Genomic DNA, 25,836 nt, shown 5'->3' with positions numbered 1-25,836 from the left:
AGACTCAGCGTTTGACATCTGAGTGGTTAATCCCTCCCTGAGAGCAAGGAAATGGAGCAAAAGCAGCAATACTTGGTATACAAATCAGTAGCCAAGCAAACCCTTAAGCAGAATGGGGCAACAAACAGGGGACTTTCAGAGGATATTTACAGGAGGAATTGTGATTCCTTCTATTCAAGTATGGCTCTTCCACAGGTAGTGGATATGAACAACAAAACAACTTCTGTGACATGCCTTGGATTTGCTATCTTTCTTTCTGTCAGAAGTCAAGAGATTTCTGGTGCAAGATGTGCAAGGTGGTGGCAATACTAGAACAGATTCAGAAAATTGGTGCTCCAGACACCACAAGGAGAAGATCAGTGATAAAGGAACTGGAAAAGCAGTAGAAACTGAAGAGATAAGGTTGATGAGGTAATATCTTTTATTGGACCATTGGTCTCTCTAATAACTTGGGACTGACACGTCTACAACTACACTGCATAGAAATGGAAGAAGCAGACAGGCAATTTGATCAAGAGGGGAAAGAGAAACAGAAGCCATTCAACCCAGCTAGAATTATTGAATAGTTATCAAATATTCAACTAGTCATCAGTGATGAGCCCATCGCTGAAAGAACAAAAACAAAGTTACAGGGGACATACTCATCCTTGTGATATGAAGCAAGAAACTACAAAAAAGGGTTTTCAACCATCCTAAGGTGGCAAGCAGTAGTCACTGGTGAGTCCATATTAAAAAGAGCAGACAGAATTCAGCAAAGGACGCAAGGCCAACAAGATGGTGTGCTGAATCCAGACAAATTGAAATTAGGGTTTATAAACAAATAGAAATAAGAGACACATTTTTAACAGAGAGTGTGATTAACCTGTGGAAGAAACTACCAAGGGAGGTAATTGAAACACAGGATACCATTCTGGAAGATATCCTTTAGCCTAACACAAGTCACTGGGCTCTATTTAAATCACCTGTGAAATACAGGAAGTCAGACTAGATGATTTAATAGTACCTTGTGGCCTTATACTTTATAAATTAATTACTCCTGGGGGAATTCTGCACCACTGTGCAATGCAGAATTTTGCAGAAATTAAGGTTGTGTGCGCAGAATTTCCTTCCCCACACAGAAATGGGCTGCAGTGCTACTAGCCGCCACTAGGGGCCACTCAAATTGGCAGAGCCCAGCTTGCACATAGAAGACAATGCGGGGGACGGGGGGAGAGGGAGCAAGAAGCTTCCTGGCAGCAGTTCCCAGCATGCCCTGAGGAAAGGAGAGGGCGGCACACAGGAAACGCCGTGCAAGCCTGGGACCAAACATCAGGCTGTTTCTCCCTCTGGATCCCTGGGGGACAGGTGTCTGGGCAAGGGGGGGACCCCGCAGCTGGGTTCTGCAGAGGAAGGTGTGGGTATCTGGGCTGGGGTTCCCTCACGGTTGGGCTCTGGGGCGGAAGGGGTTTGAGTGTAATGGTTGGGGGGTCCCCTGCAGATGGGCTCGTGGGGGAGGGGTTGGGAGTGTCTTTCCCCCAGCTGGACTCTGGGGGGTGGGAAGGGAAGGGCCAGAGAAATAGGAACTGGATTGTCATTGGGATTTCTTTAACTCTACTGCTGGGGGAATTTGTGCGCCTCTGCCTTTATTGTTACAGACATACTGACAGGTATTTCCAACTAAATTACCAAAATAATTGAAACAGGCAAGATTACGTAGCGTTATTTTAACAAATAAAATTTGCAGATTTTTAAAATATTCTGCGCACAATTTTTAATTTTTTTTGGCACATAATTTTTAATTTTTGGGAACAGAATGCCTCCAGGAGTAATTAATCTATAAGTGACTGAATAACACACTGCTGCAGGTTAGTTTGGATGGCACACAAGGGACAGTGAGAAAAGTATTTTCTCAATTACCAAAACATGCATTTTCATTAAAATATACATGAAGAAAAACTGCATAACCAGATAACAAAGGAAAAAGGTAGCAAAAACAGTGTCCAATTATCTAGTAAACCATCACCTAACTATGGACAATAATGACAAATGGACACAACGGAACGAACTACAGCAGAACCTCGATTTTACGAACAACAATCTTATGAACATTTATTCAAACCATTTTTCCCGGATGAGGGGGCGGGGGGAAAATCACATAAGTGATGTCAATGAAGAATTGATATCCCTTCAAATTCCAGTCCCTTCAATGTACTGGAAATAGCTTTAAAGCAATGCAGTGCACCATTCTACAACTTACATGCTGTATCTACTGTAGGCATTAAATTTTATGAACTTCTTCATTTTATGAATTCCACAATCCCCAATTAGCTTGTAAAATAGGGTTTCGTCGATTCATAGATTCAAGGCCAGAAGGGACCACTGCAATCAAATAATTTGACCTCCTGTCTAACACAGGCTATAGACCTTCCCTAAATTAGTTTCTGTTTGAACTAGAGCCTATCTTTTAGAAAAAAATCCAAACTTGATTTTAATATTGCCAGAGATTGAGAATGCTCCACAACCCTTGGTAAGTTGTTCCAGTGGTTATACTCTGTGTTAAAAATTTACATCTTATTTTCAGACTGAATTTGTCTAGCTTCAACTTCCAACCACTGGATCTTTGTCTGCGACACTGAGGAGCCCATTATCAAATATTTGTTCCCCGCGTACTTATAGATTAATCAAATCACCCTTTAGCCTTCTCTTTATTAAGATTCGCAGATTGAGCCTCGAGTCTTTCACTGTAAGGCATACGTTCCAATCCTTTAATAATTCTCTCTGCTCTTCTCCAACCCTTCTTCAATTTATCAACATACTACTTTAATTGTTGACACTAACAGTATTCCACTAGTGGTCGCATCACTGCCAAATACAGAGGGATTATAACTTCCCTGCTCCTAGTTGAGATTCTTTTGATGATATATCCAAGGGTCACATTAAGCCCTTTTGGCCACGGAATTGCACTAGGAGCTCATGTTCAGCTGATCATCCACCAAAACCCCCAAGGCTTTTTAAGAGTCATAGAATCACAGAACTGGAAAGGACCTCGAGAGGTCATCTAGTCCAGTCCCCTGCACTCAAGGCAGGACTAAGTATCATCTAGACCAGGGGTAGGCAACCTATGGCACGGGTGCCAAAGGCGGCACACAAGCTGATTTTCAGTGGCACTCACACTGCCCGGGGCCTGGCCACTGGTCCGGGAGGCTCTGCATTTTAATTTAGTTTTAAATGAAGCTTCTTAAACATTTAAAAAACCTTATTTACTTTACATACAACAATAGTTTAGTTATATATTATAGACTTATAGAGAGAGACCTTCTAAAAACGTTAAAATGTATTACTGGCACGCAAAACCTTAAATCAGAGTGAATAACTGAAGACTTGGCACACCACTTCTGAAAGGTTGCCGACCCCTGATCTACATCATCCTTGACAGGTGTTTGTCCAAACTGCTCTTAAAAATCCCCAATGATGGAGATTCCACAACCTTCTTAGGCAATTTATTCCAGTGTTTAACCACTCTGACAGTTGGGAAGTTTTTCCTAATGTCCAACCTAAACCTCCCTTGCTGCAATTTAAGCACATTGATTCTCGTCCTATCTCAGAAGTTAAAAACAATTCTTCTCCCTCCTCCTTGTAAAAACCTTTATAAGAACATAAGAACTGCCGTACCGGGTCAGATCAAAGGTCCATCTAGCCCAGTATCCTGTCTATCGACAGTGGCCAATGCCAGGTGCCCCAGAGGGAGTGAATCTAACAGGCAATGATCAAGTGATCTCTCTCCTGCCATCCATCTCCATCCTCTGACGAACAGAGGCTAGGGACACCATTCCTTACCCATCCTGGCTAATAGCCATTTATGGACTTAACTGGATAAATTCATGATGGCTCTCTTTTAAATGCTGTTATAGTTCTAGCCTTCACAACCTCCTCAGGTAAGGAGTTCCACAAGTTGACTGTGCGCTGCGTGAAGAACTTCCTTTCATTTGTTTTAAACCTGCTGCCTATTAATTTCATTTGGTGACCCCTAGTTCTTGTATTATGGGAATAAGTAAATAACTTTTCCTTATCCACTTTCTCCACATCACTCATGATTTTATATACCTCTGTCATATCCCCCCTAAGTCTCCTCTTTTCCAAGCTGTAGAGTCCTAGCCTCTTTAATCTTTCCTCATATGGGAAACCCTAATCATTTTAGTTGCCCTTTTCTGAACCTTTTCTAGTGCCAGTATATGCACTTCAATGCACTTGAAAACTGTTATCAAGTCCCCTCTCCGTCTTCTCTTCTCCAGACTAAACAAACACAATTTTTTCAATCTTCCCTCATAGGTCATGTTTTCTAGAGATTTAATAATTTTTTGTTGCTCTTCTCTGGACTTTCTCCAATTTCTCCACATCTTTCCTGAAATGTGGCATCCAGAACTGGACACAATACTCCAGTTGAGGCCTAATCAGCACAGAGTAGAGTGAAAGAATTACTTCTTGTGTCTTGCTTACAATACTCTTGATAATACATCCCAGAATGATGTTTGCTTTTTTTGCAACAGCATTACACTGTTGACTCATATTTAAGTTGTGATCCACTAGGAACCCCAGAAGAGGGGTCCACTGCTTCCAAGGAAAGAGTCCCCCATCCTGTAAGTATTGCCTACATTCTTTGTTCCTAGATGTATACCTGTACATTTTAGCCATATTATGAGGCATAATGTTTGCTTGAGAACAGTTTAACAAGCAATCCAGATCACCCTTTATCTGTGATCTGTCCTCTCCACTATTTAATCACTCCCCAAATGTTTTGAGTTGTGTGCAAATGTTATCAGTGATGATTTTATGCTCTCTTCCTAGTCATTAATAAAATAGCATAGGGCCAAGAACAAGTCCCTGTGGGACCCCATCTAGAAACACACCTATTCAACAATGATCCCCTGTTTACAATTACATTGAGACTTGAGACAAGGTAGGTGAGGTAATATCTTTTACTGGACCAAATTCTTTTGAGACCTGTTAATTAGCCAGTTTTAAATTCATTTAATGGAAGTCATTTTGATTTTGTTTTATTCTGGGTTGTTTTAATCAAAATGTCATGTATCAAAGTCAAATACCTTTTAGAAGTCCATTACATCAACGCTATTACCTTTATCAGCAAAACTTTTCATCTCATTTAAAAAGGTATCAAAATTGACAGGATCTATTTTCCATAAATACATGTTGACTGGCATTAATTATATTACCCTCCTTTAACTGTTTATTAATCAAGTGCCGTACCATTCCTTTCATTCTTCTGTCCAGCACCAATGTCAGGCTGACAGGTCTATAATTACCTGGGTCATCCCATTTACTCTTTTTAAATAGTGGCACATCAACAGCTTTCTTCCCGTCTTTCAAAACTTCCCCAATGTTACCAAAAAAAAAAAAAAACGTCAATGGCTCAGCTCATTTAAAACTCTTTAATGCAGGTTACTGAGACCTGCTGATTAAAAAGTGTTTAACTTTATCAGCTGCTGTTTAAAATCTTCCTTATTTACAACTGGAATGGAAAGTCTTCCATCATGCAACATCTTTTTTCCCCCAAATACAGAATAGAAATACTTATTGAACACTTCTGCTTTTTCTGCATTATTGACAATTCTACCATTTCCATCTAGGAATGGACAAATATCATTGTTATGATTCTTTTTTGTTCCTAATATGCTTTTAAAAAATCCTTTTTGTCCTTTACTCTGCTGGCCACAGATTTCTACTTGTGTGCTTTTTTCTCCTTATCAATTTTATACAATTCCCAACTTCTGATTTATATTCATTACTATCAACTTCCCCTTTGTTCCATTTTTTTAATACATATTTATAGCCAGCATTACTTCCTCCCTAAGCCAGGTTGATTTCTCGATTGTGGATTTTTGGGCATCAAGTAAAGAGTTATTAAGCAATTACCAATAATCATTTATATTTTTCTGATTAAATTCTCTCTTTCAGCTGATTTGGCTCGTAATTGTTTTCAGCTTTGTGAAATTAGCCCTTTTAGAGAACAAAGTTCATGTGTCTATACATATGTAAGGTTTGGACTTTCTGTTTGCACATGGCAAATGTGATCAAGTCGTGATCACTTGTAGGTACACGATCGTCAATTTTATTACTGTGATCAATTCCTCTTTTATCTGTCAAGACGAAATCTCCCCTATGTTGGATGCAACATTTTCTGAGTTAGAAAATAGTTATGTATAATATAGACCAGGGATCGGCAACCTTTGGCAAGCGACCCATCAGGGAAATCCGCTGGTGGGCCGGGACGGTTGGTTTACCTGCAGCATCCACAGGTTCTGCTGATCGCAGCTCCCGCTGGGTGTGGATCGCAGCTCCCGCTGGGTGTGGTTCGCTGGGTGTGGTTGCTGATCGCAGCTCCCGCTGGGTGTAGTTCGAAGTAGATCTTGTTCCAGGCCAATGGGGGCTGCGGCAAGCACCACGGGCTGAGGGATGTGCTGGCTGCGAACCACACCCAGCGGGAGCTGCGATCAGCAGAACCTGCAGATGCTGCAGGTAAACAAACTGTCCCAGCCTGTCAGCAGATTTCCCTGACGGGCTGTGTGCCAAAGGTTGCTGATCCCTGATATAGACATTTCAAGGATGTTTTAGTACTGATAGCATGAGATTACCAGCATGTGTCATTCAGACTGAAGTCCTCCATTATAATGCAGGGTTTTTTTCCTACACATTATAGGTAGGTGCTTAAGGACCCAGAAGGAACCAGTCATCCTGTTCCCTAGTGTGATTTGGTGGTACACATGAGACACCAATTCTAGTACCCCATCTTGTGCTTCTATTACACACATGGTGATTAATTAAAGTTAGCAAGTCACCCTCCTAACATTTACATCAATTACTGTACCAAAATGTAAATGGTTTTAAAAATATATTCCTGGTGGGGGAACTTCCTACAACTCCTGCATATTTTCAAAATTGTTCACATAAGGGGGCCAAGTACTTTTCCTGTGTCAGTGAATTAATTCTTTCAAAAATTTTCTTGCATTCCTCATATCCATGATACGTTTAAAAAAGGAATATTCATTCCAAGTTAAATGTCTTGCTTTCTGTGTGTGTCTTTTCATTGCACTGAAAAAAGCAGAGAGCAGGTAATGTGCACCCATGACTTTTCTTGAGACTGATCACTGCATCAAAAAGACCAAAGGGTCAGTGTGTTATTTCAGAGCAGGGCAGGCAAATTCAAGACATGTGTGGCATTTGCCAAGCTCTCAGCTGCTCAGGATAACGAAGAACTAGTAGACAAAATATAAGCAGAATCATATTGGCTGTCAGAATAGTAGACAAATTCCCAAAACCTGCAAATGTATTCAGTCAAAAGTTCTGAGAAATATCAGCTCTCTCAACTGCTCCTGCACTAATCTATCCTTTGTGCTTACCCCACCTCCTACATCCAGTTTAAAATATCTATGTAATGCAGGTGACTCAGAGCATGTTGTCAGCATGACCAGTGGATAAAAACAGAAGGCAGGTGCATGAAATTAAACTCTCTGGAATATCCTTTTCAAAGCTAATTCCCCAACAAAGCTATATATCCCCATCCCTCCCCGCCCCTCCCCCCCCCCCGTCTTTTGCTATGGTCCCCTGAGTAAAAAGTAACAAATTTATTTTAGCATGAGCTTTCGTGAGCTAAAGCTCACTTCTTCGGATGCATAGAATGGAACACACAGACAGGAGATATTTATACATACAGAGAACATGAAAAGGTGGAAGTATGCATACCAACAGGCAGAGTCTAATCAATTGAGATGAGCTATCATTAGCAGGAGGAAAAAAAACTTTTTGAAGTGATAATTAAGATGGCTATTAACTGTGGTCTAAACAAAGACTGGGAATGGTTGGGTCATTACACCAATTGAATCTATTTCCCTATGTTAAGTTCTCCTCACACCTTCTATGGGCCATCTTAATTATCACTTCAAAAAGTTTTTTTTCCTCCTGCTAACGATAGCTCATCTCAATTGATTAGACTCTGCCTGTTGGTATGCATACTTCCACCTTTTCATGTTCTCTGTATGTATAAATATCTCCTGTCTGTGTGTTCCATTCTATGCATCCGAAGAAGTGAGCTTTAGCTCACGAAAGCTCATGCTAAAATAAATGTTAGTCTTTAAGGTGCCACAAGTACTCCTTGTTTTTTTGCGGATACAGACTAACACGGCTGCTACTCTGAAACCTGAGTAAAAAGTGTCAATGTTAGCATTGCAAAATGGAATTGCTGTTGCTTCATGTAACCTCTTTAGTTACAGTATATCATACCTCTTTTTATACATTTGATTTTGTCAAACTGACTACTACTGCTGTGCACTCTTATGCATATATGTTTTTAACTGACAATATAAGGCTACGGACAGGTCATGGGCAATAAAGAAAAATTCACGGAAGCCCTTGACCTGTCCCTGACTTTTACTAAAAATATCCATGATAAAATGGGAAGGGGCTGGGCGGCTGGGAGCTCTGGGGCCCCCACCACCCGGCGGGGGGGGCTCAGAGCTGCAGAGATCCCCCTACCCCAACAAAATAAAACCACCTCCAACAAAGAGGCAGGTAGCTCTGTTGGCGGGAGATGAAGATTTTTAATCTGGATTTGTCAGCTGAATTTGGATGGAAACTGGAAATCAGTTAATGTATAAAAACAGCATTTTCAATTTGTTTTTGTTAGTTACATAAAAGTACCTTAAATAAGGTGGTAACAAGAAAAAACAATATAAAAACACATTATGCTTTTAAAACTGATTTATTAAACAGAGGATTAACTGTAGCTAGTGAACTGACTGTTTCTGGACACATTGAGCCATTTTTTCAAAGGTATTTAGGTGTCCAAAGATGTCAATAAGTGCCTACTGGGATTTTCAAAAGTACCTAAGCAGGTTAGGAACTTAACGCATATCTGTTTCAACTCCCATTGATTTCAATGGAAGTTAGGCACCTAACCTGCTTAGGTGCTTTTGAAAATCGCAGTAGGCACTTGCATGTATCTTTAGGCACCAAAAAAATAAATATCTTTGAAAATCTGGCCCCATGTCCTTCAAGATTTTAGAAATAGTAGATCTTGTTCTCTCCCACCTGTGTTTTATTCCTCGATTGGAAGAGGAAAACAAGATTTCTTGCTTTTTCAACTCCCAGTTGGCTTCTCAATTTTGAATGTACTAGACCAAATAAAGAAAATATTCTCTCTGCACCTGCTAGTTAAACTAAAACCAAAAGTAATTAAGGCAAAAGCATTTCTGTGCAACAGAAATTGATAATATTTACATTTAGAAAAATGTAAATATCTGCCTTTCTACCATTGTAAAGACTGAAAAGAAAATTGATACTTTGCAGTTCATAATATTGAGACATTTATAACGCTTGAGTTGACCTCAGAAGTTAAAAATATTCCCTTCTAGTTGTGTATAAAGTAAAAAGGCAGCATCCTTTAACTCATTAAAATTTGAGGGCTCATTGATGCACCATATATTTTTATTTATTTAAATTATTTTAATAAGTTGTACTAAGTTTAGTCCTTAACATGGGTTTTCATAACTTCAAATTTAATTGAACAGGTTTATTTTTAAAATAAAAATAGTTTAAACTGGATTTTTATTTAAATTAGAATAAAAATCTGATTTAAAAAAATATCAGTTTTATCCACCCTTATGTGAACACAATAAACCAGGGAAGTTCAGAGAGAAGCTGGTCTTCTGGACATATCATCTATTATATCAGATATGCAACCCCAGGCTCTACGTGTCCCTAAACCTCTGATGCCAGAAGCTGGAACTAGACGAGAGTGGATGGACTCGATAATTGCTATGTTCATTCCCTCTGAAGCATCTGGTTCCAGCCATTGTCAGAAAGCAGGATACTGGATTAGATGGACCATTAGTCTGACCCAGTATGGCCGTTCTTACGTTATGTTCTTAGGTACCACACTGATGTGCATAGCTACTGAATAGAGTATTATGCCAAGGGTGATGCAGCCTGTTTCTGAAACACATGCAATACCTAGATAAAATGGAGTGAGTTCAGATTCAAATTTAACCCTAAATTCTGCATTTCCTTGTGTTTTTTTAATGTAAGTTTGGTAACCTAATGTCTGTCCAATTTTCTGTGTAAGGTTCACCACTGAAAAGTGCTATTGTCATTATAGGTTTCTTTGGACGTGAAATTTCAGTGGAAACATTAATAGTCTCCCAAGTTTTAGATGCTTGTGATATGCTTTTAGTATTATATATACATAATGATTTGTATATGAGTGCATAGCAGTATTATGGCTTTGTTAATGTGCACTTACGGTATATAACTATCCCTTTCCTACTGCATTATAAACACATACTCTTTGCAAACAATGTATGAATGTTAGTGAATGACACAATACCCAGTGAATGATTTACAAAGATAAAAAATACAAACCGGAATAAATGGATGTTCAACTATAAAATTATTTAAATATATGCATATAAGTGTAGTGTATCCTCCTGGTTAGCAAAAAGATGTGATAACTTTAGAGTTCAGGCTATATCTGGTTGTAAATCAACATGTTTTAATGATTATACCAACCAATAGAATGACCCTTTCTTGACTAAAAAGTACAAATGCAAATTAAGTTTATCATCATTTAAACCAAGGTTTCCTGCTTGCTGATTAAAACTGGTCATTTACATTAGCTTGATTTTAAAATCAATCTACCCAAGGTTACAACAAACTTAATGTTACTTCAGCTATAGATTTGAGACTTATAACTGACTCAGAATACCAGGCATGCCCTGGAGTTATTTTTTCCAGTCATCTAGTCAGTATACTAAAGATACTTTTTTAAAGTTGAACTTTTCAGATAAATATTAATTCCTACAGAGGAAAACAAGGAAATAGATCCATGTTGCTTTTAAATTAAGAGTAGGTTGGCTATTAGGAAAAACTTTTAAGGTGGTGAAGCACTGGAATGGGTTACCTAGGGAGGTGGTGGAATCTCCTTCCTTAGAGGTTTTTACGGTCAGGCTTGACAAAGCTCTGGCTGCGATGATTTAGTTGGGGATTGGTCCTGCTTTAAGCAGGGGGTCTGACTAGATGATCTCCTGAGGTCCCTTCCAACCCTGATATTCTATGATTATATCTATATTCAGATATTCGTACTGATGTCACATTAAATTGGCTTAAAAAGCAATTTAGTTAAACTGAAGTAAAACCCTTGTGGACACTCTTAAAATATCTTAAGTCAACAGAGAATCAAGGCAGGATTTTGCACCAGTTTAACTAAACTTTTTTTTTTTTTTTAAAGTCACACCTTTAGTTCAACCCGTGCAACACTGGCCAACAACAACTGGCCAAAGGCTTTGTTTACACTATTGCACATTTAGCGACACGGCTGTGCCGCAACAGCCATGACGCTAAAAGGCACGCAGTGTAGCCACTGTTAGTTGGCAGGAGAAAGATCTCCCGCCAAAAAAACCTTCCACCCCCAACGAGCAGGGCTAGCTTTGTCGGCAGGAGCGCTGTTCACACCCTTGAATGACAGAAGTTTTGTTGTTCAGTTTCCAGTGCAGACAAAGCCTTAGATTCTAGTGGTAATTTCTTTAGCTTTACTGATGCTTTTTAATAATAGGTAAACAAAAATGAAAACAAGAGTTAATGCACCTAGAAAGAAATTGCAAATAGGATTGTTTTTTTTAAACACACACTTCTCAGATCAAGGGCTGATTCTGAGAGGTGCTGAACACCTGCAAGTCCTGTTCCTCTCCCACACATCCTAACACAAAACTCAAGGGCTCACTGCTTATCATTCTAATCCAAGAATTACTTAAAAAGGTGTTTTCAGTAATCTAACTACCTTGATTATAAAAGGCCACTGACTAAAAGTGCATAGAAAGAATGGATCAGCACCAGTTCTATCCAATGCAACTGTTTTCCCTTTGTAACCCGGGACTAGTCCTTAGTAACTAGCTACACCAGTGCAAAAATCCTTGATACAACGGTGAGTAACCGTCTTTTTTGGTGTAACTGTTGTTCTTCGAGATGTGTTGCTCATATCCATTCCAGTTAGGTGTGTGCGCGCCGCGTGCACGTTCATCGGAAGATTTTTACCCTAGCAACACTCGGTGGGTCGGCTGGGCGCCCCCTGGAGTGGCGCCGCTATGGCGCAGGATATATACCCCTGCCGACCCATCCGCCCCTCAGTTCCTTCTTGCCGGCTACTCCGACAGTGGGGAAGGAGGGCGGGTCTGGAATGGATATGAGCAACACATCTCGAAGAACAACAGTTACAACGGTGAGTAACCGTCTTTTCTTCTTCAAGTGATTGCTCATATGCATTCCAGTTAGGTGATTCCCAAGCCTTACGTAGGCGGTGGGGTCGGAGTTAGATGTTGCAGAATGCAAAACTGCTGAGCCAAAGGCTGCATCATCTCTGGACTCTTGGACCAAAGAGGCAAAGGTCCAGATCGAGGACCAGGTAGTTGCACGACATATCCCCTGAAAGGGTATGTGAGCCAGGAAGGCAGCAGAGAAGCCTGAGCCCTGGTGGAATGTGCAGTAAGGTGGCTCTATGGAACATGGGCCAAAACACAGGAGGTGCGGATGCACGACGTCATCGAAGATGAAATCCTCTAGGAGGAGACAGGTAGGCCCTTCGCCCGGTATGCCAGTACGACGAAGATTTGGGGGCGTTACGAAAGGGTTTTGTCCGCTCGATATAGATTGCGGATGCCCTATGGACGTCTAGGGAGGGCAATTGTTGCTCTCCTTGCGATGAGTGTGGCTTCGGAAAGAAGACCAGAAGAAAGATATCCTGGTTGATATGAGAGGCCAACACCACCTTAGGGAGGAAGGTCGGACGTGGTAACAACTGCCCTTGTCCTTGAGGAACACAGTATACCGTGGGTCCATCGTGAGAGCCTGAAGCTCGGAGACTCGTCTGGCCGATGGAAAGGCTACAAGGGAAACCGTCTTCCAGGACAGGAATATCAGCGAGCATGCTGTCAGTGGCTCAAATGGGGCAGTCATAAAACGGGGTTAGAACCAGGTTGAAGACCCAGGTTTTGGTGGGGGCCAACTGGGGGGGTATAAACGCTCCAAGCCCTTGAGGAACCTAGAAACCACAAGGTGTAAGAATACGGAGCGGCCACTCTCCGCTGGGTGGAAGGTAGAGATGGCTGCCAAGTGTACCCTTAATGATGATCGCGCCAGGCACTGCTGTTTGAGAGACCAGAGGTAGTCCAAGATGGAATGGATCGGGACCTCGGCGGGAGAAACATTGTGCGTTTCGTAGCAGCAGGAGAAACGCTTCCACTTGGCCAGATACGTTAACCGAGTGGAAGATTTCCTACCACCCAGGAGAATCCTGTAGAACCGAGGCAGAACAACGTAACTCGGATCGGTTTAGCCACGCAGCAGCCATGCTGTGAGGTGCAGGGATTACAGGTCTGGGTGGTGAAGCTTGCCGTGATCCCGCGTTATGGGGTCTGGGCAAAGAGGCAGGGGAATAGGGTTGGCTACCGACAGGTGTAGCAACCTGGTGTACCAGTGCTGCCTGGGTTATGCTGGAGCCATCATGATCAGATGCGCTCTGTCCCTGCGGAGTTTTAGCAGGACCCTGTGAACCAGCGGGAACGGTGGAAAAGCGTACAGCAGCTGGCTCATCCACGGCATCAGAAAAAACCTCCAAGATCGAGCCCGGGGAGAGGCCTTGGAATGAGGAGAACTTCTCTCTCTTTTCGTTCTCACGAGAGCGAAGAGGGCTATGCGGGGAAAGTTCCACTTCCGGAAAACGGTGCCGATATTGTCAGTGCCTCGGCAGGTATCGGGGCCGGGTGGTCCGACTTGGTATAGCGCTCGGGCTGCGGAGCAGGCGGCTCTGACGCAGCTTAATAGTGAGCTCAATCACGGCTCGCATCAGGGAGCTTTCAGGCACCGGAGTCGACGGCTCTTGCGCGGCAGGAATCGATGGTGCCGATATTGTCGGTGCCACGGCAGGTATCGGTGCCGCGTGGTCCGACTTGGTATAGCGCTCGGGCTGCGGAGCAGGCGGCTCTGACGCAGGAATCTTGTGCCTCTTCACCTTCGGGGAGAGGTATCGGTGCCGGCAACGGCCGGTGCCGAGAGGCCTTGGTGGTACCGGCGATCCAGTGCCGAGGGAGCGCTTCTTGAGGACTGACCAGCGCTCGGTGCAGAGGGCTGAGGAGTAAGAGCTGCCTCTCTCAGGAGCTGCTTGGGACGAAAGTCCCGCTCCCCCTTTGTTCTCGGCTTAACGGCCTTACAAATGCGGCACTTATCTGTTAGGTGAGATTCCCTGAGGTACTTAAGACAGGAGTCGTGGGGATCTCTTGTCGGCATTGGCTCGTGGCAGGCCGAGCTTTGAAACTCGGTGAACCGGGCATAGGCCCAGGCACCGGGTGCGGGGAAGGGGATAATCCCCGAACCCCTGTGAACTATATACACTAACTATAATACAAACGAATAAAGTTAACTACAACTATATAAATCTAAACTATATACACAAGAATTAACGAGAGAACTACGAGTAGCTAGGGAAGTGGAGGTCAGCTAAGCCGCGCTCCACTGTTCCAACGACCGACACGGGCTGTAAGAAGGAACTGAGGGGCAGATGGGTCGGCAGGGGTATATATCCTGCGCCATAGTGGCGCCACTCCAGGGGGCGCCCAGCCGACCCACCGAGTGTTGCTAGGGTAAAAATCTTCCAACAAACGTGCACGCGGCGCGCACACACCTAACTGGAATGCATATGAGCAATCACTCGAAGAAGAACCAACTACTATGATTTTAAAGATTTTACATTGGTCACACTAGCTGCTAAGTAGTATTTCAAATCATGTTAGGATACCCAATTTAAAAAATATTTTTCCCTAACCTAGACAAGGCCTATGGGTTTGCACAAGTGTACCTACCCCTGTGCAAAAGTCTCTAATATAGACATCCCCCAGTAGTTCCACATAAGCTGCAAGTACAAGCTGTTAGAACAAAAGAAGCAGCATGTCAAATACAAATACAGTAGTAGCATTAGTTATGACAATGCAAATACTGTATTGCCTACAAGCTAAAAAATGAAGAAGCCACAGCTATGGTCAGCTGGCAAACAGAACCTCAAGAACAGTTTGATAATTTTTACTGCTGAATGAAATTGTAGCAAAGAGTATCCCATACTCAATCCTTAAAATGTTTACTGAATATTTAAATAATGATTTATCTTTTGACCTAACATACTTGAACATCTGAGTTACAGAAAGAAGTATCAGAAAACTTCTCAATCTTCCAATCCTAACAACATCAAGAAACATATCTTAATTACAGTTTTAAGACTGTAATTAAGATATGTAATTAAGATATGTAATTGTAACCTACAATACCCACCTGCTGAAGTGAAAAAACAGATTGACAGAGCCAGAAGAGTACCCAGAAGCCACCTACTACAGGACAGGCCTAAAAAAGAAAATAACAGAACACCACTAGCCATCACCTACAGCCCCCAACTAAAACCTCTCCAGCGCATCATCAAAGATTTACAACCTATCCTTAAAGATGATCCCTCACTCTCACAGATCTTGGGAGACAGGCCAGTCCTCGCTTATAGACAGCCTCCCAACCTGAAGCAAATACTCACCAGCAACCGCACACCATACAACATAAACACTAACCCAGGAACCTATCCTTGCAACAAAGCCCGATGCCAGCTCTGTCCACATATCCATTCAAGTGACACCATCATAGGACCTAATCATATCAGACACGCCATCAGGGGCTCGTACACCTGCACATCTACCAGCGTGATATATGCCATCATGTGCCAGCAATGCCCCTCTGCCATGTACATTGGCCAAACCGGACAGTCTCTACGCAAAAGAATAAATGGACACAAATCTGACATCAGGAATCATAACATTCAAAAACCAGTGGGAGAACACTTCAACCTCTCTAACCACTCAGTGACAGACTTGAAGGTGGCAATTTTGCAACAAAAAAACTTCAAAAACAGACTCCAAAGAGAAACTGCTGAACTTGAATTAATATGCAAACTAGATACTATTAACTGTGGCCTAAACAAAGACTGGGAATGGTTGGGTCATTACACCAATTGAATCTATTTCCCTATGTTAAGTTCTCCTCACACCTTCTATGGGCCATCTTAATTATCACTTCAAAAAGTTTTTTTCCTCCTGCTAACGATAGCTCATCTCAATTGATTAGACTCTGCCTGTTGGTATGCATACTTCCACCTTTTCATGTTCTCTGTATGTATAAATATCTCCTGTCTGTGTGTTCCATTCTATGCATCCGAAGAAGTGAGCTGCAGCTCACGAAAGCTCATGCTAAAATAAATTTGTTAGTCTTTAAGGTGCCACAAGTACTCCTGTTCTTTTTGCGGATACAGACTAACACGGCTGCTACTCTGAAACCAGTTTTAAGACTAAAAGCAGAATTTAAAAATCCACTCTTCCATGAATGAGAAGCTCACACTGGAGTGTGAGACCCTCTACCACAAATTTCTATAGAACATTTTTTGTTTTAAATAAAAGCTTAAGTTTCCAGCTCTTACAGATGCAAAGACACTTTCAACATGAAACAATGCAGTGTCTCTTCCTCTGTCTGCAGACAGCCAGATCCAGTGCTTTGTGGTTCACAGCTTTAGCAAACAGCAACTAAACAAAATTAACGGGACTGGTTATTCTGATTGCTGGTATTTCACAACCCTATGTATAATTATGTAGTCACCTGCTGATGCAACCGAATTTCACCCACTGATTCCTGCATCCCGCCCAGTAATTTCTGATAGAACTACAGCAATCTTTTATTTAGAAAGACATCAAATCTTGAGTTAAAGACCTCAAGTGATGGAGAATTCACCACATCCTTTGGTAAATCCTGCTCCAATAGTTAATGATCCTCACTGTGAAAAATTTATGAATTACTTCTAGTCTGAATTTATTTCACTTCAAATTGTCTGTAGTTTAATTATACAGCTTCTTGGTAAAGCTATGAATAGCAAATACAGGCACTGGAATCATTCACAGGAGAAGAATGAGGCTTCTTCCCCCTCCTTTCAGTTGTAGCAACTACAGCTATGTCTACACTACGGTAAAAAGATGCGTTAATGAAATATGTTAAAATTAACATTTTTTCCTAACATGTTTCGTTAATACATCTTTTTATCCTAGTGTAGACATGGCATAGGAGCTTGGAGGAAGGGAGTAGCGTAGATCAGACCATCCCTCATTACGTAAGGTTCTGGTGAGGGTGTCCAGCAGCTAGAGATTGAAGGAGTTTAAGATTTACAATATCCACTAAACCAGTGGTTCTATGCCAGGGATTCAGGGCACGTTTCAGGGGGGGTCGCCAAGCAGGGCCAGCATTAGACTCACTGGGGCCCAGGGTAGAAAGCTGAAGCTCCACTGTGTGGGGCTGAAGCCCAGGGCCCTGAGCCCTGCCACCCAGAGCTGAAGCCGAAGCCTGAGCAATGTAGCGGGGCCCCAAGCAACTGCCCTGCTTGCTACCCCCTAACACCAGCCCTGACTTTTATATGGAGAAAACTTCTTGTTGTGACATAGGTGGGCCGTGTAGTTTTTATAGCATGTGGGGGGGGACCTCAGAAAGAAAAAGGTTGAGAACCCCTGCACTAGACAAAGGCTGATACAGAAGATTAAGCTCTCAAATAGGATACAAGGCCAGAACTCTTGTACAAATTCCAGCAGCTGGGGAGAATATTTGGGTCAAGCTTCTCACTCAACAGTTGTACCTGTACATCTTCATTCTGTAAAGACTTACATTCCCATTACGGAAGTTTCATGTTTCTTACCAAGTTTCAGATAAACACTGCCTGTGGTCAGCTAATTTATGTGAGCGAAGCCAGTATTTTACAATAGTTTTGTTTCTCAGATTATGTTTCTCACATAACCCAGATCATTGGAGGTACTCCTTTATGAACTGAACAGAATATCCAAAAATGTTATTTTTATTATAAAACCTGGATTTTATTTTTTTGTTAGTAGTTTTATTTACAAGTCAAAGGGACATTAACTTATTGTTCCTTACTTCAACTAAGATTACTTTAACAATCTAAGGGAGGAAAAAAACTCTTTTTCAGTTTGTTTACTTTGTACATTTGACAACACAGTGTAAAATCAATTAGGTCCTGATCCTGCAAAGGCATACCTTATGCCAGTGGTTTTCAAACTTTTTTTCTGGGAACCAGTTGAAGAAAACTGTTGATGCCCGTGACCCAACGGAGCTGGGGATGAGGAGTTCAGGGTGTGGGAGAGGGCTCTGGGCTGAGGCAGGGGGTTGGGGTGTGGGAATGGGTCAGGGCTCTGGGCTGGGGGTGGAGGCTCTGGGGTGGGGCAAGGGATGAGGGGCCTGGGGTGCAGGAAGGGGCTCCAGGTTTGGGGGAGGCCCAGAACTGGGGGTTTGGGTGCAGGGAGGAGTCAGGGCTCTGGGCTGAGGGGTTTGGGGTGCAGGAGGGGCCCTCAAGGCTGGGGCAGGGGTGGGGGAAAGGGGCAGGGCTCTGGGCTGGGAAAAAGGGGGGTTTGGGGTACAAGAGGGGCTCCGGGTTGCAGGGAGGGCTCAGGGCTAGGGTAGAGGTTTGGGACGTGGGAGGGGGTCGGGGGTCAGGGCTGGGGTGCAGCCTCTGAGGTGGGGCCAGGGATGAGGGCGCTGGGGCGCGGGAAGGGGTGGCTCAGGCCTGGGACAGGGGATTGAGGTGTGGGGTTGGGGCGCAGACTTACCTCCGGCTGCTCCCAGTCAGCAGTGCAGCCGGGGTGCACCACAGACCGCGCTGCTCCCTGGAAGCAGCCAGCAGCAGGTCTGGCTCCTAGGCGGAGGAACGGAAGCAGCTCCACGTGACTCTCACCCACAGGCATACACCCCCATCCCCTCCCCAGTTCCCATTGGCCAATTGTCGGCCAATGGGAGTGCGGAGCCAGCGCTCAGGGCCTAGACAACACGCAGAGCCCCGTGGCCCCCCACCCAGAAGCTGGACCCACTGCTGGCCACTTCTGGGGCAAAGCTCAGTGTCGGTAAAGGTCGGTATTGGCCTGTCTTAGCTGGGCAGCACCGCAGATGGGACTTTTAATGTACCAGTCAGCAATGCTGAACGGAGCAAGGCAACCCAGCGCCTTACATGCCACAACCCAGTAGTGGGTCGTGACCCATGGTTTGAAAAACACTGCCTGATGCCCAATGTCAAGTCAAAGTGAAGTTGGTGGGCTTCTGCCTGGGCATAAGGGCCCACCTACGTGGATTCCAGATGCAGATGTAGTAGCTGAACTAAAAATGTTTTCTCTGAAGGTGAAGAATTAAAAAGAAAATATATTTAACTCAGTCTACATGTTCTTAGCTACAAAATGACTTAAAATTGCTGTGTTATTTTGATTGGAGTCGGAGAACAAAACTAATAGGAAAAAAGAGGCAACAGAGCCAGCTCTCTACTACCCTGGCATAGAAAAAGCACTCTAAAGTTCCACTTTCCTTTTTCTTCAGCACAGATGCAAAGCAAAGGAGCACTACCGGAATCCACTCGCAGGAAAATGAACAATTCAGCAAATAGAAAACTGCCTCCTACAGTTATAAAAGAGTAGCCTTTCCAGAAGACCATTTCCATTAAGTAGTCTTGCTAAAGCACAAATGCCATTAAACAAAATAAACAGGTTTGGATTATTAAAAAAAAAAAAAAAAAAAAGATTTTCTCCCAGTTTATAAGCAAAAATCATTCTCTCTCTTTCATGGTAGCATTAGACCAGTTATGTAAATATACACAAATTCTTCCCTCTAGCCTTCCATCTAATTAAGCTCAGATGGACATCAAATTTTTAATCAAACTAAGATTAACAAATCCTATCCCTTCTCCCTCTACCACTTAAGAAACTGAACCATGACAATAAACTACTCAGAGTAGCTACAAAAGGCTATTCTAAATACAACTAAGAAAACACAAACTAAGAGAAAAAACAATGAAGAGTACTTGTGGCACCTTAGAGACTAAGGCCTGGTCTACACTAAGCGTTTAAACCGGTTTTAGGAGTGTAAAACCGATTTAACGCCACACCCGTCCACACTGAGAGGCCCTTTATATCGATATAAAGAGCTCTTTAAATCGATTTCTGTACTCCTCCCTAACGAGAGGAGTAGCGCTAGTATCGGAATTACCATATCGGATTAGGGTTAGTGTGGCCGCAGATCGACGGTATTGGCCTCCGAGTGGTATCCCACAGTGCACCACTGACCGCTCTGGACAGCAATCTGAACTCGGATGCAGTGGCCAGGTAGACAGGAAAAGCCCCGCGAACTTTTGAATATTTCCTGTTTGCCCAGCGTGGAGCTCCGATCAGCACGTGTGGCGATGCAGTTAAAAATCAAAATAAAGAAAGAGCTCCAGCATGGACCATGCGGATGTGATTGCTGTAAGGGCAGGCAAATCTGTTCTATCAGCGCTCCGTTACAGAAGACGAAATTCAAAATCATTTTTAAAAAATCTCCAGACAGACGCCATAGCAGGGACTCAGCGCACTGCTGCGTGACAAGCATAACGGAAAGCCAAAGAATCAAATGGACGCTCATGGACTGGAGGACTCAAGCTATCCCACAGTTCCTGCAGTCTCCGAAAAGCATTTGCATTCTTGACTGAGTTCCAAATGCTTCTAGGGTCAAACACAGTGTCCGCGGTGGGTCAGGGCATAGCTCGGCAATTTACGCACCCCCCCACCCACCCCCAGAAGTGAAAGGGAAAACAATCCTCTCTTGACTCTTTTACATGTCACCCTATCTTTACTGAATGCTGCAGATAGACGCGATGCTGCAGCACTCAACACCAACATCCTTGCTCCCCGCCCCCGCCATGGGTGGCTGATGGTACAATATGGCTGATATCCATCATCATCATCAGCCTATTGGCACATGGGGCAGTGCAAAAGGACTGGTAACCACGCCGACTAGCATCAGTTAGGTCGATCAAGGGCGCCTGCTCCTAATTTTTCCTGGTAGATGGTGCAGTATGGCTGGTAACCGTCTTCATCATAGCAACAGGGGGCTGAGCTCCGTCAGCCCCCACCCTTCATGTGTAAAGAAAAGATTCAATTGCCCCTGGACTAGCAGCGGGATGCTGGGCTCCTCTCCTCCACACTGCTTAATGTCCTGTCTGGACTATCATAGCAGCTAGAGGCTGCCTTCCACTCATTTCTCACTAACAAGTCAGTGTGTCTTATTCCTGCATTCTTTATTACTTCATCACACAAGTGGGGGGACAATGCTACGGTAGCCCAGGAAGGCTGGGGGAAGAACGGAATCAACAGGTGGGGTTGTTGCAGGAGCATCCCCTGTGAATAGCATACAGCTCATAATTTCTGCAGGATCTGACACAGAGCAGCTGTGCTCTCTGGTTCTATGATACAGTGGTTCTCTAGTACACTTGCCCATATTCTAGGCAGGACTGATTCTATTTTTAGATACCAAAAAGGAGGGATTGACTCAGAGAGTCATTCCCGATTTTGGCTTTTGCGCCCCTGGCTGATCTCAGCCAGGGGCACTTATGACAGTAGCAAATGGTGCAGTGCAAAAGGACTGGTAACCATGATCATCTTATTACCAATTTATGGTATGGTAGATGGTACAGTATGGCTGTTAACCATCTCTGCTGTCATGCAAAAGCAAAAGCATGCTGCTGTGTAGCGCTGCTGAATCGCCTCTGTCAGCGGCATCTAGTACACATACGGTGACAGTCACAAAAGGCAAAACAGGCTCCATGATTGCCATGCTATGGCATCTGCCAGGGCAAGCCAGGGAAAAAAGGCGCGAAATGCTTGTCTGCCGTTGCTTTCCCAGAGGAAGGAGTGACTGATGACATTTACCCAGAACCACCCGCGACAATGATTTTTGCCCCATCAGGCACTGGGATCTCAACCCGGAAATTCCAAGGGGCGGGGGAGGCTGCGGGAACTATGGGATAGCTACGGAATAGCTACCCACAGTGCAACGCTCAAGAAATCGACGCTAGCCTCGGACCGTGGACGCACACCACCGATTTAATGTGTTTAGTGTGGCCACGCGCACTCGATTTTATACAATCTGTTTTGCTAAACCGGTTTATGTAAATTCGGAATAATCCCGTAGTGTAGACGTACCCTAACAAATCTGAAACTAAGAGAAGTTACTTATATTGAGAAAAGCTAATCCATCATGAAAGTCAATTTAAACTACACCATTCATTTTCAAACTGACATTAAGGTCGCGATATTTGTATTAATTTAACGTTATCAGAATCCACTATGGAAAGGTAGGTCTAACTGGATTGGTTTCTGGGAAATGGCAATTAAAGAAAGTCTAAATAAAAGCATTTCACAGAACTCTCTAAACTAGAGAAATATTTGCTTAACTACCTCGCTGTTTTAAATTGGAAATCTTCTGTAAAACACTCACTCCTGGAAATACAGTTTTCACCTAATTCCATATGTAGTCCGCCATTTGGAATCTTCACAATGGCTAAAGACATCTCCTAATTCAGGGGGATAGTTTATTCACACCCTGAGTGACATAAGTTATACCAACATAAGTGGTAGTGTAGACATAGCCTTACAGGTATTAAGGTACTGCAGGATCAATCTGCAGGAGAAAATTTACAATAAAAACTCTCCAGAAGGGAAAAACTGAAGGTTCATTCCACCTCCACAGACAGCAATCTTTATCTTTACAATCAAAATGGCTAAAGTTTGTTTGCTAAATTAAAAAAAATCATTTAAAAATGAGACTGCATTAAAATTCATAGAACATTCTTAAAGGCATGAATTTCCTCATCTCTGGATCTAGACTGCATCTCATAAAAACAATGAAATTCCAAGTGAAGAATGACACACTATTTCTCTCTTACCTGTTGTGGAGCAGGCAGTTCCTGAACAGCTGTATGTGGTACAATGCCTTCACACAAAAGGATGCAGGGTGATCCCATTAACTCAATTACTTTTACAGTAGTGGAGAAAGGAGAAATGCTAGAACTACACAATCATCATCCAAAAGACACTACATTGTTTTTCTCATTCATTAAAAAAAAATTCCAGATATCATAGAATCATAGGACTGGAAGGGACCTCGAGAGGTCATCTAGTCCAGTCCCCTGCACTCATGGCAGGACTAAGTATTATCTAGACCAGCAGTGGGCAACCTGCAGCTCAGCAGGGTAATCCGTTGGCGGGCCACGAGACACTGTTTACATTGACCGCCCACAGGCAAGGCCGCCTGCAGCTCCCACTGGCTGTGGTTCCCCATTCCTGGCCAATTTATTCCAGTGCTTAACCACCCTGACAGTTAGGAAGTTTTTCCTAATGTCCAACCTAAACCTCCCTTGCTGCAATTTAAGCCCATTGCTTCTCATCCTATCCTCAGAAGTTAAGAACAACAATTTTTCTCCCTCCTCCTTGTAACAATCTTTTCTCCCTCCTCCTTGTAACAACCTTTTATGTACTTGAAAACTTATGTCCCCTCTCAGTCGTCTCTTTTCCAGACTAAACCCAATTTTTTCCATCTTCTCTCATAAATAGTCTTCCCTCATAGGTCATGTTTTCTAAATCTTTAAATCATTTTTGTTGCTCTTCTCTGGACTTTCTCCAATTTGTCCACCTTCTTCCTGAAATGTGGCGCTCAGAACTGGATACAATACTCCAGTTGAGGCCTAATCAGCACAGAGTAGAGCGGAAGAATTACTTCTCGTGTCTTGCTTACAACACTCCTGCTAAATACATCCCAGAATGATGTTCGCTTTTAGGTTTTTTTGCAACAGTGTTACACTGTTGACTTATATTTAGTTTATGGCCTACTATGACCCCCAGATCCCTTTTTGCAGTACTCCCTCCTAGGCAGTGATTTCCCACTTTGTATGTGTGAAACTGAATGTTTCTTCCTATATGGAGTACTCTGTATTTGTTCTTATTGAATTTCATCCTATTTACTCCAGACCATTTCTCCAGTTTGGCCAGATCAATTGTTCCAATTCAGAAATTTAAACTTGTGTTAGTAGAGGACTTCTGAAATGGAAGCCAGCAATGAAGATGAGGTCACTGTCACAAGCTTTTCTTTAATGTGACAAACTCAAAGCAAGACTGGGTTTGTCAGAGGAAAAGAAGCAGGGAAAACAAACAACAAGTACATGCATGCTTTTAAAGAAAATGTTGAAAACACAGTTCTGCATATTTTGATTACCAAGGTTTTGTTGTAGAAATGTAGGGGCAATTTAAATCTTTTCCACTTAAATCTGTTACATCAAGAGTCACACTAAAAGTACCTGATATAAGCTGTCTGTCATACCAGTATGTATGTCTAAGGCTGTGAGCAAAAACTGGAATGAGTGTAAGAAAAAGTTTTGACATCTACCTATCAAAGCCTGGAAAAGGTTGCTCTGGAAGATACTAATGACACGCTCTATGGAGTTTCTCAGCTGTCTGTCCTCACTTTGGCTCAATCTGGAGCGGTATTCCTCTAGGAGGCGCAGAGCTCGCTGGGTATCTGCAAGCAAAAATAAAACAAAAAACACTAAACACCACCATAACATAAGGGGAAAACTATCAGAACTGCACCAACTTTAGTCAATACAGCAATTCTTTACATCACACCCTCATTAAACCAACTTAAATAACTGCCAAATTCCTCAGAAGTTCTTTATTACCAGTTTATAAATTGCATAAGTAGACATGTTTTTTTCAAAAAGGCAGATTTTTCTAAAGCAGTTTATTAAATTAAAGAATTACGTTGCCCATGTGCACATCTGATAAAACTATAGAGCTGCCTACTCCTTAACTGACTCATCTGATCAAAGGATTTCAGTAACAATCTGCACAGCTTCAAACTTTAGAGGCACAAAGGGGGATGTGCAGATTTCTGCTTGGCTAACACAGATTTCCCCAGTACAAACACAGGTCGGAATCTGTATTACGTGAAAGAAAAATACTAAAAAGTGAAACCACTTGCACACTAATCAAACATTTGCATTAGCAGGGGAATGAGAGCAGCAGATCCGCATGCAGGGGCAGCTGTCAAAGAACGCCAGTTTAAACAACTGCTCGGGTCACTCGGGCGCCCGGAGCACGGGGACTCGCGCGGCTGCACCAAGCGCCAGACTGCTGCGCTGAGAGAAAGTTTGTGGGGCGAGGCGGCTGCACGCGGCCGGCGGAGTTCCCGCCGCCCGGGGGGCAGGGGTGGCTCACCTTGCTTCCTGACAGGCATGGTGCTCCCCAGCCGCAGCCACGCGCCCGAAGCGACCCCAGGCACGGCCGGACTCCGGCCGCTCGGCTCGGGCAGGGTGCGCCCGGCCGCCGCCCTCCCAAACTTTGCGCGGGACAAGGACCGGCAGCCAGATCCCGACCGCGCGGGCTGGGGCTGCGGCGGCCCGCGCTCTGCCCGGTCCCGTCGGAGCCTTTCCCCACACTCGCGAGCAGGACGAGCCCAGACCCCGGGGGTCCGGAGAGGAACCGGGACGGGGCAGCCCCCTCGGAGCTCAGGCGGCGGCAGCGGATAACCGCTCGGAGCCCCCCGGGGGAGAAGGGGGTCCGGGCGCTCGAGTCTCCCTCACGGCCGCGCGGCAGGGGCTGCTCTCGCGCGCGCTCCCTCCCACCACCGCCGCCGCCTTGCTCCGCTGGAAATTCCAAACTTTCCAGCCAAAATGGCGGCCTGGAGGCTGTGGAGAGACCAGCAGCCCCCACGTGACCGGGCCGGCGGCCGCCCAATCAGGAGTCAGCTCGGCTCAGGGCTGGTACCTAAAGGGGGAGGCAAGGTGAGTGCTCCCCGCCGGCTTAAAGGGGCCGCGCCCGCCTCTTCGGCGAGCCGGGCAGGGGCTGCGGCCGCGTGCACGTATGACGT

At 43.8% G+C, this 25,836-nt stretch overlaps 1 protein-coding gene across 14 annotated transcripts in view; it reads right to left on the bottom strand.

Moving 5' to 3' along the window:
• DLG1 (discs large MAGUK scaffold protein 1) overlaps positions 1 to 25,616 on the bottom strand; it is a 740,792-nt gene extending 715,176 nt beyond the window's left edge. For 3 of the 14 annotated variants that reach the window (XM_045030010.1, XM_045030012.1, XM_045030020.1), the window contains exons 1-2: positions 25,185 to 25,616; positions 24,355 to 24,486 (exon numbers count right to left, since the gene is read on the bottom strand). In XM_045030010.1, the coding sequence (XP_044885945.1) occupies positions 24,355 to 24,486; positions 25,185 to 25,203 (151 nt within the window). In that variant the 5' untranslated portion in view covers positions 25,204 to 25,616. The remainder of the gene's footprint in view (positions 1 to 24,354; positions 24,487 to 25,184) is intronic. The other 11 variants (XM_045030006.1, XM_045030008.1, XM_045030017.1 and 8 more) reach the window with 6 other exon arrangements.
• Positions 25,617 to 25,836: the final 220 nt, after the last annotated feature.

Source organism: Mauremys mutica, chromosome 9, assembly GCF_020497125.1.
Source record: "Mauremys mutica isolate MM-2020 ecotype Southern chromosome 9, ASM2049712v1, whole genome shotgun sequence".
Lineage (NCBI taxonomy): Eukaryota > Metazoa > Chordata > Testudines > Geoemydidae > Mauremys > Mauremys mutica.
This window is presented reverse-complemented; position numbering and strand designations above follow the sequence as displayed.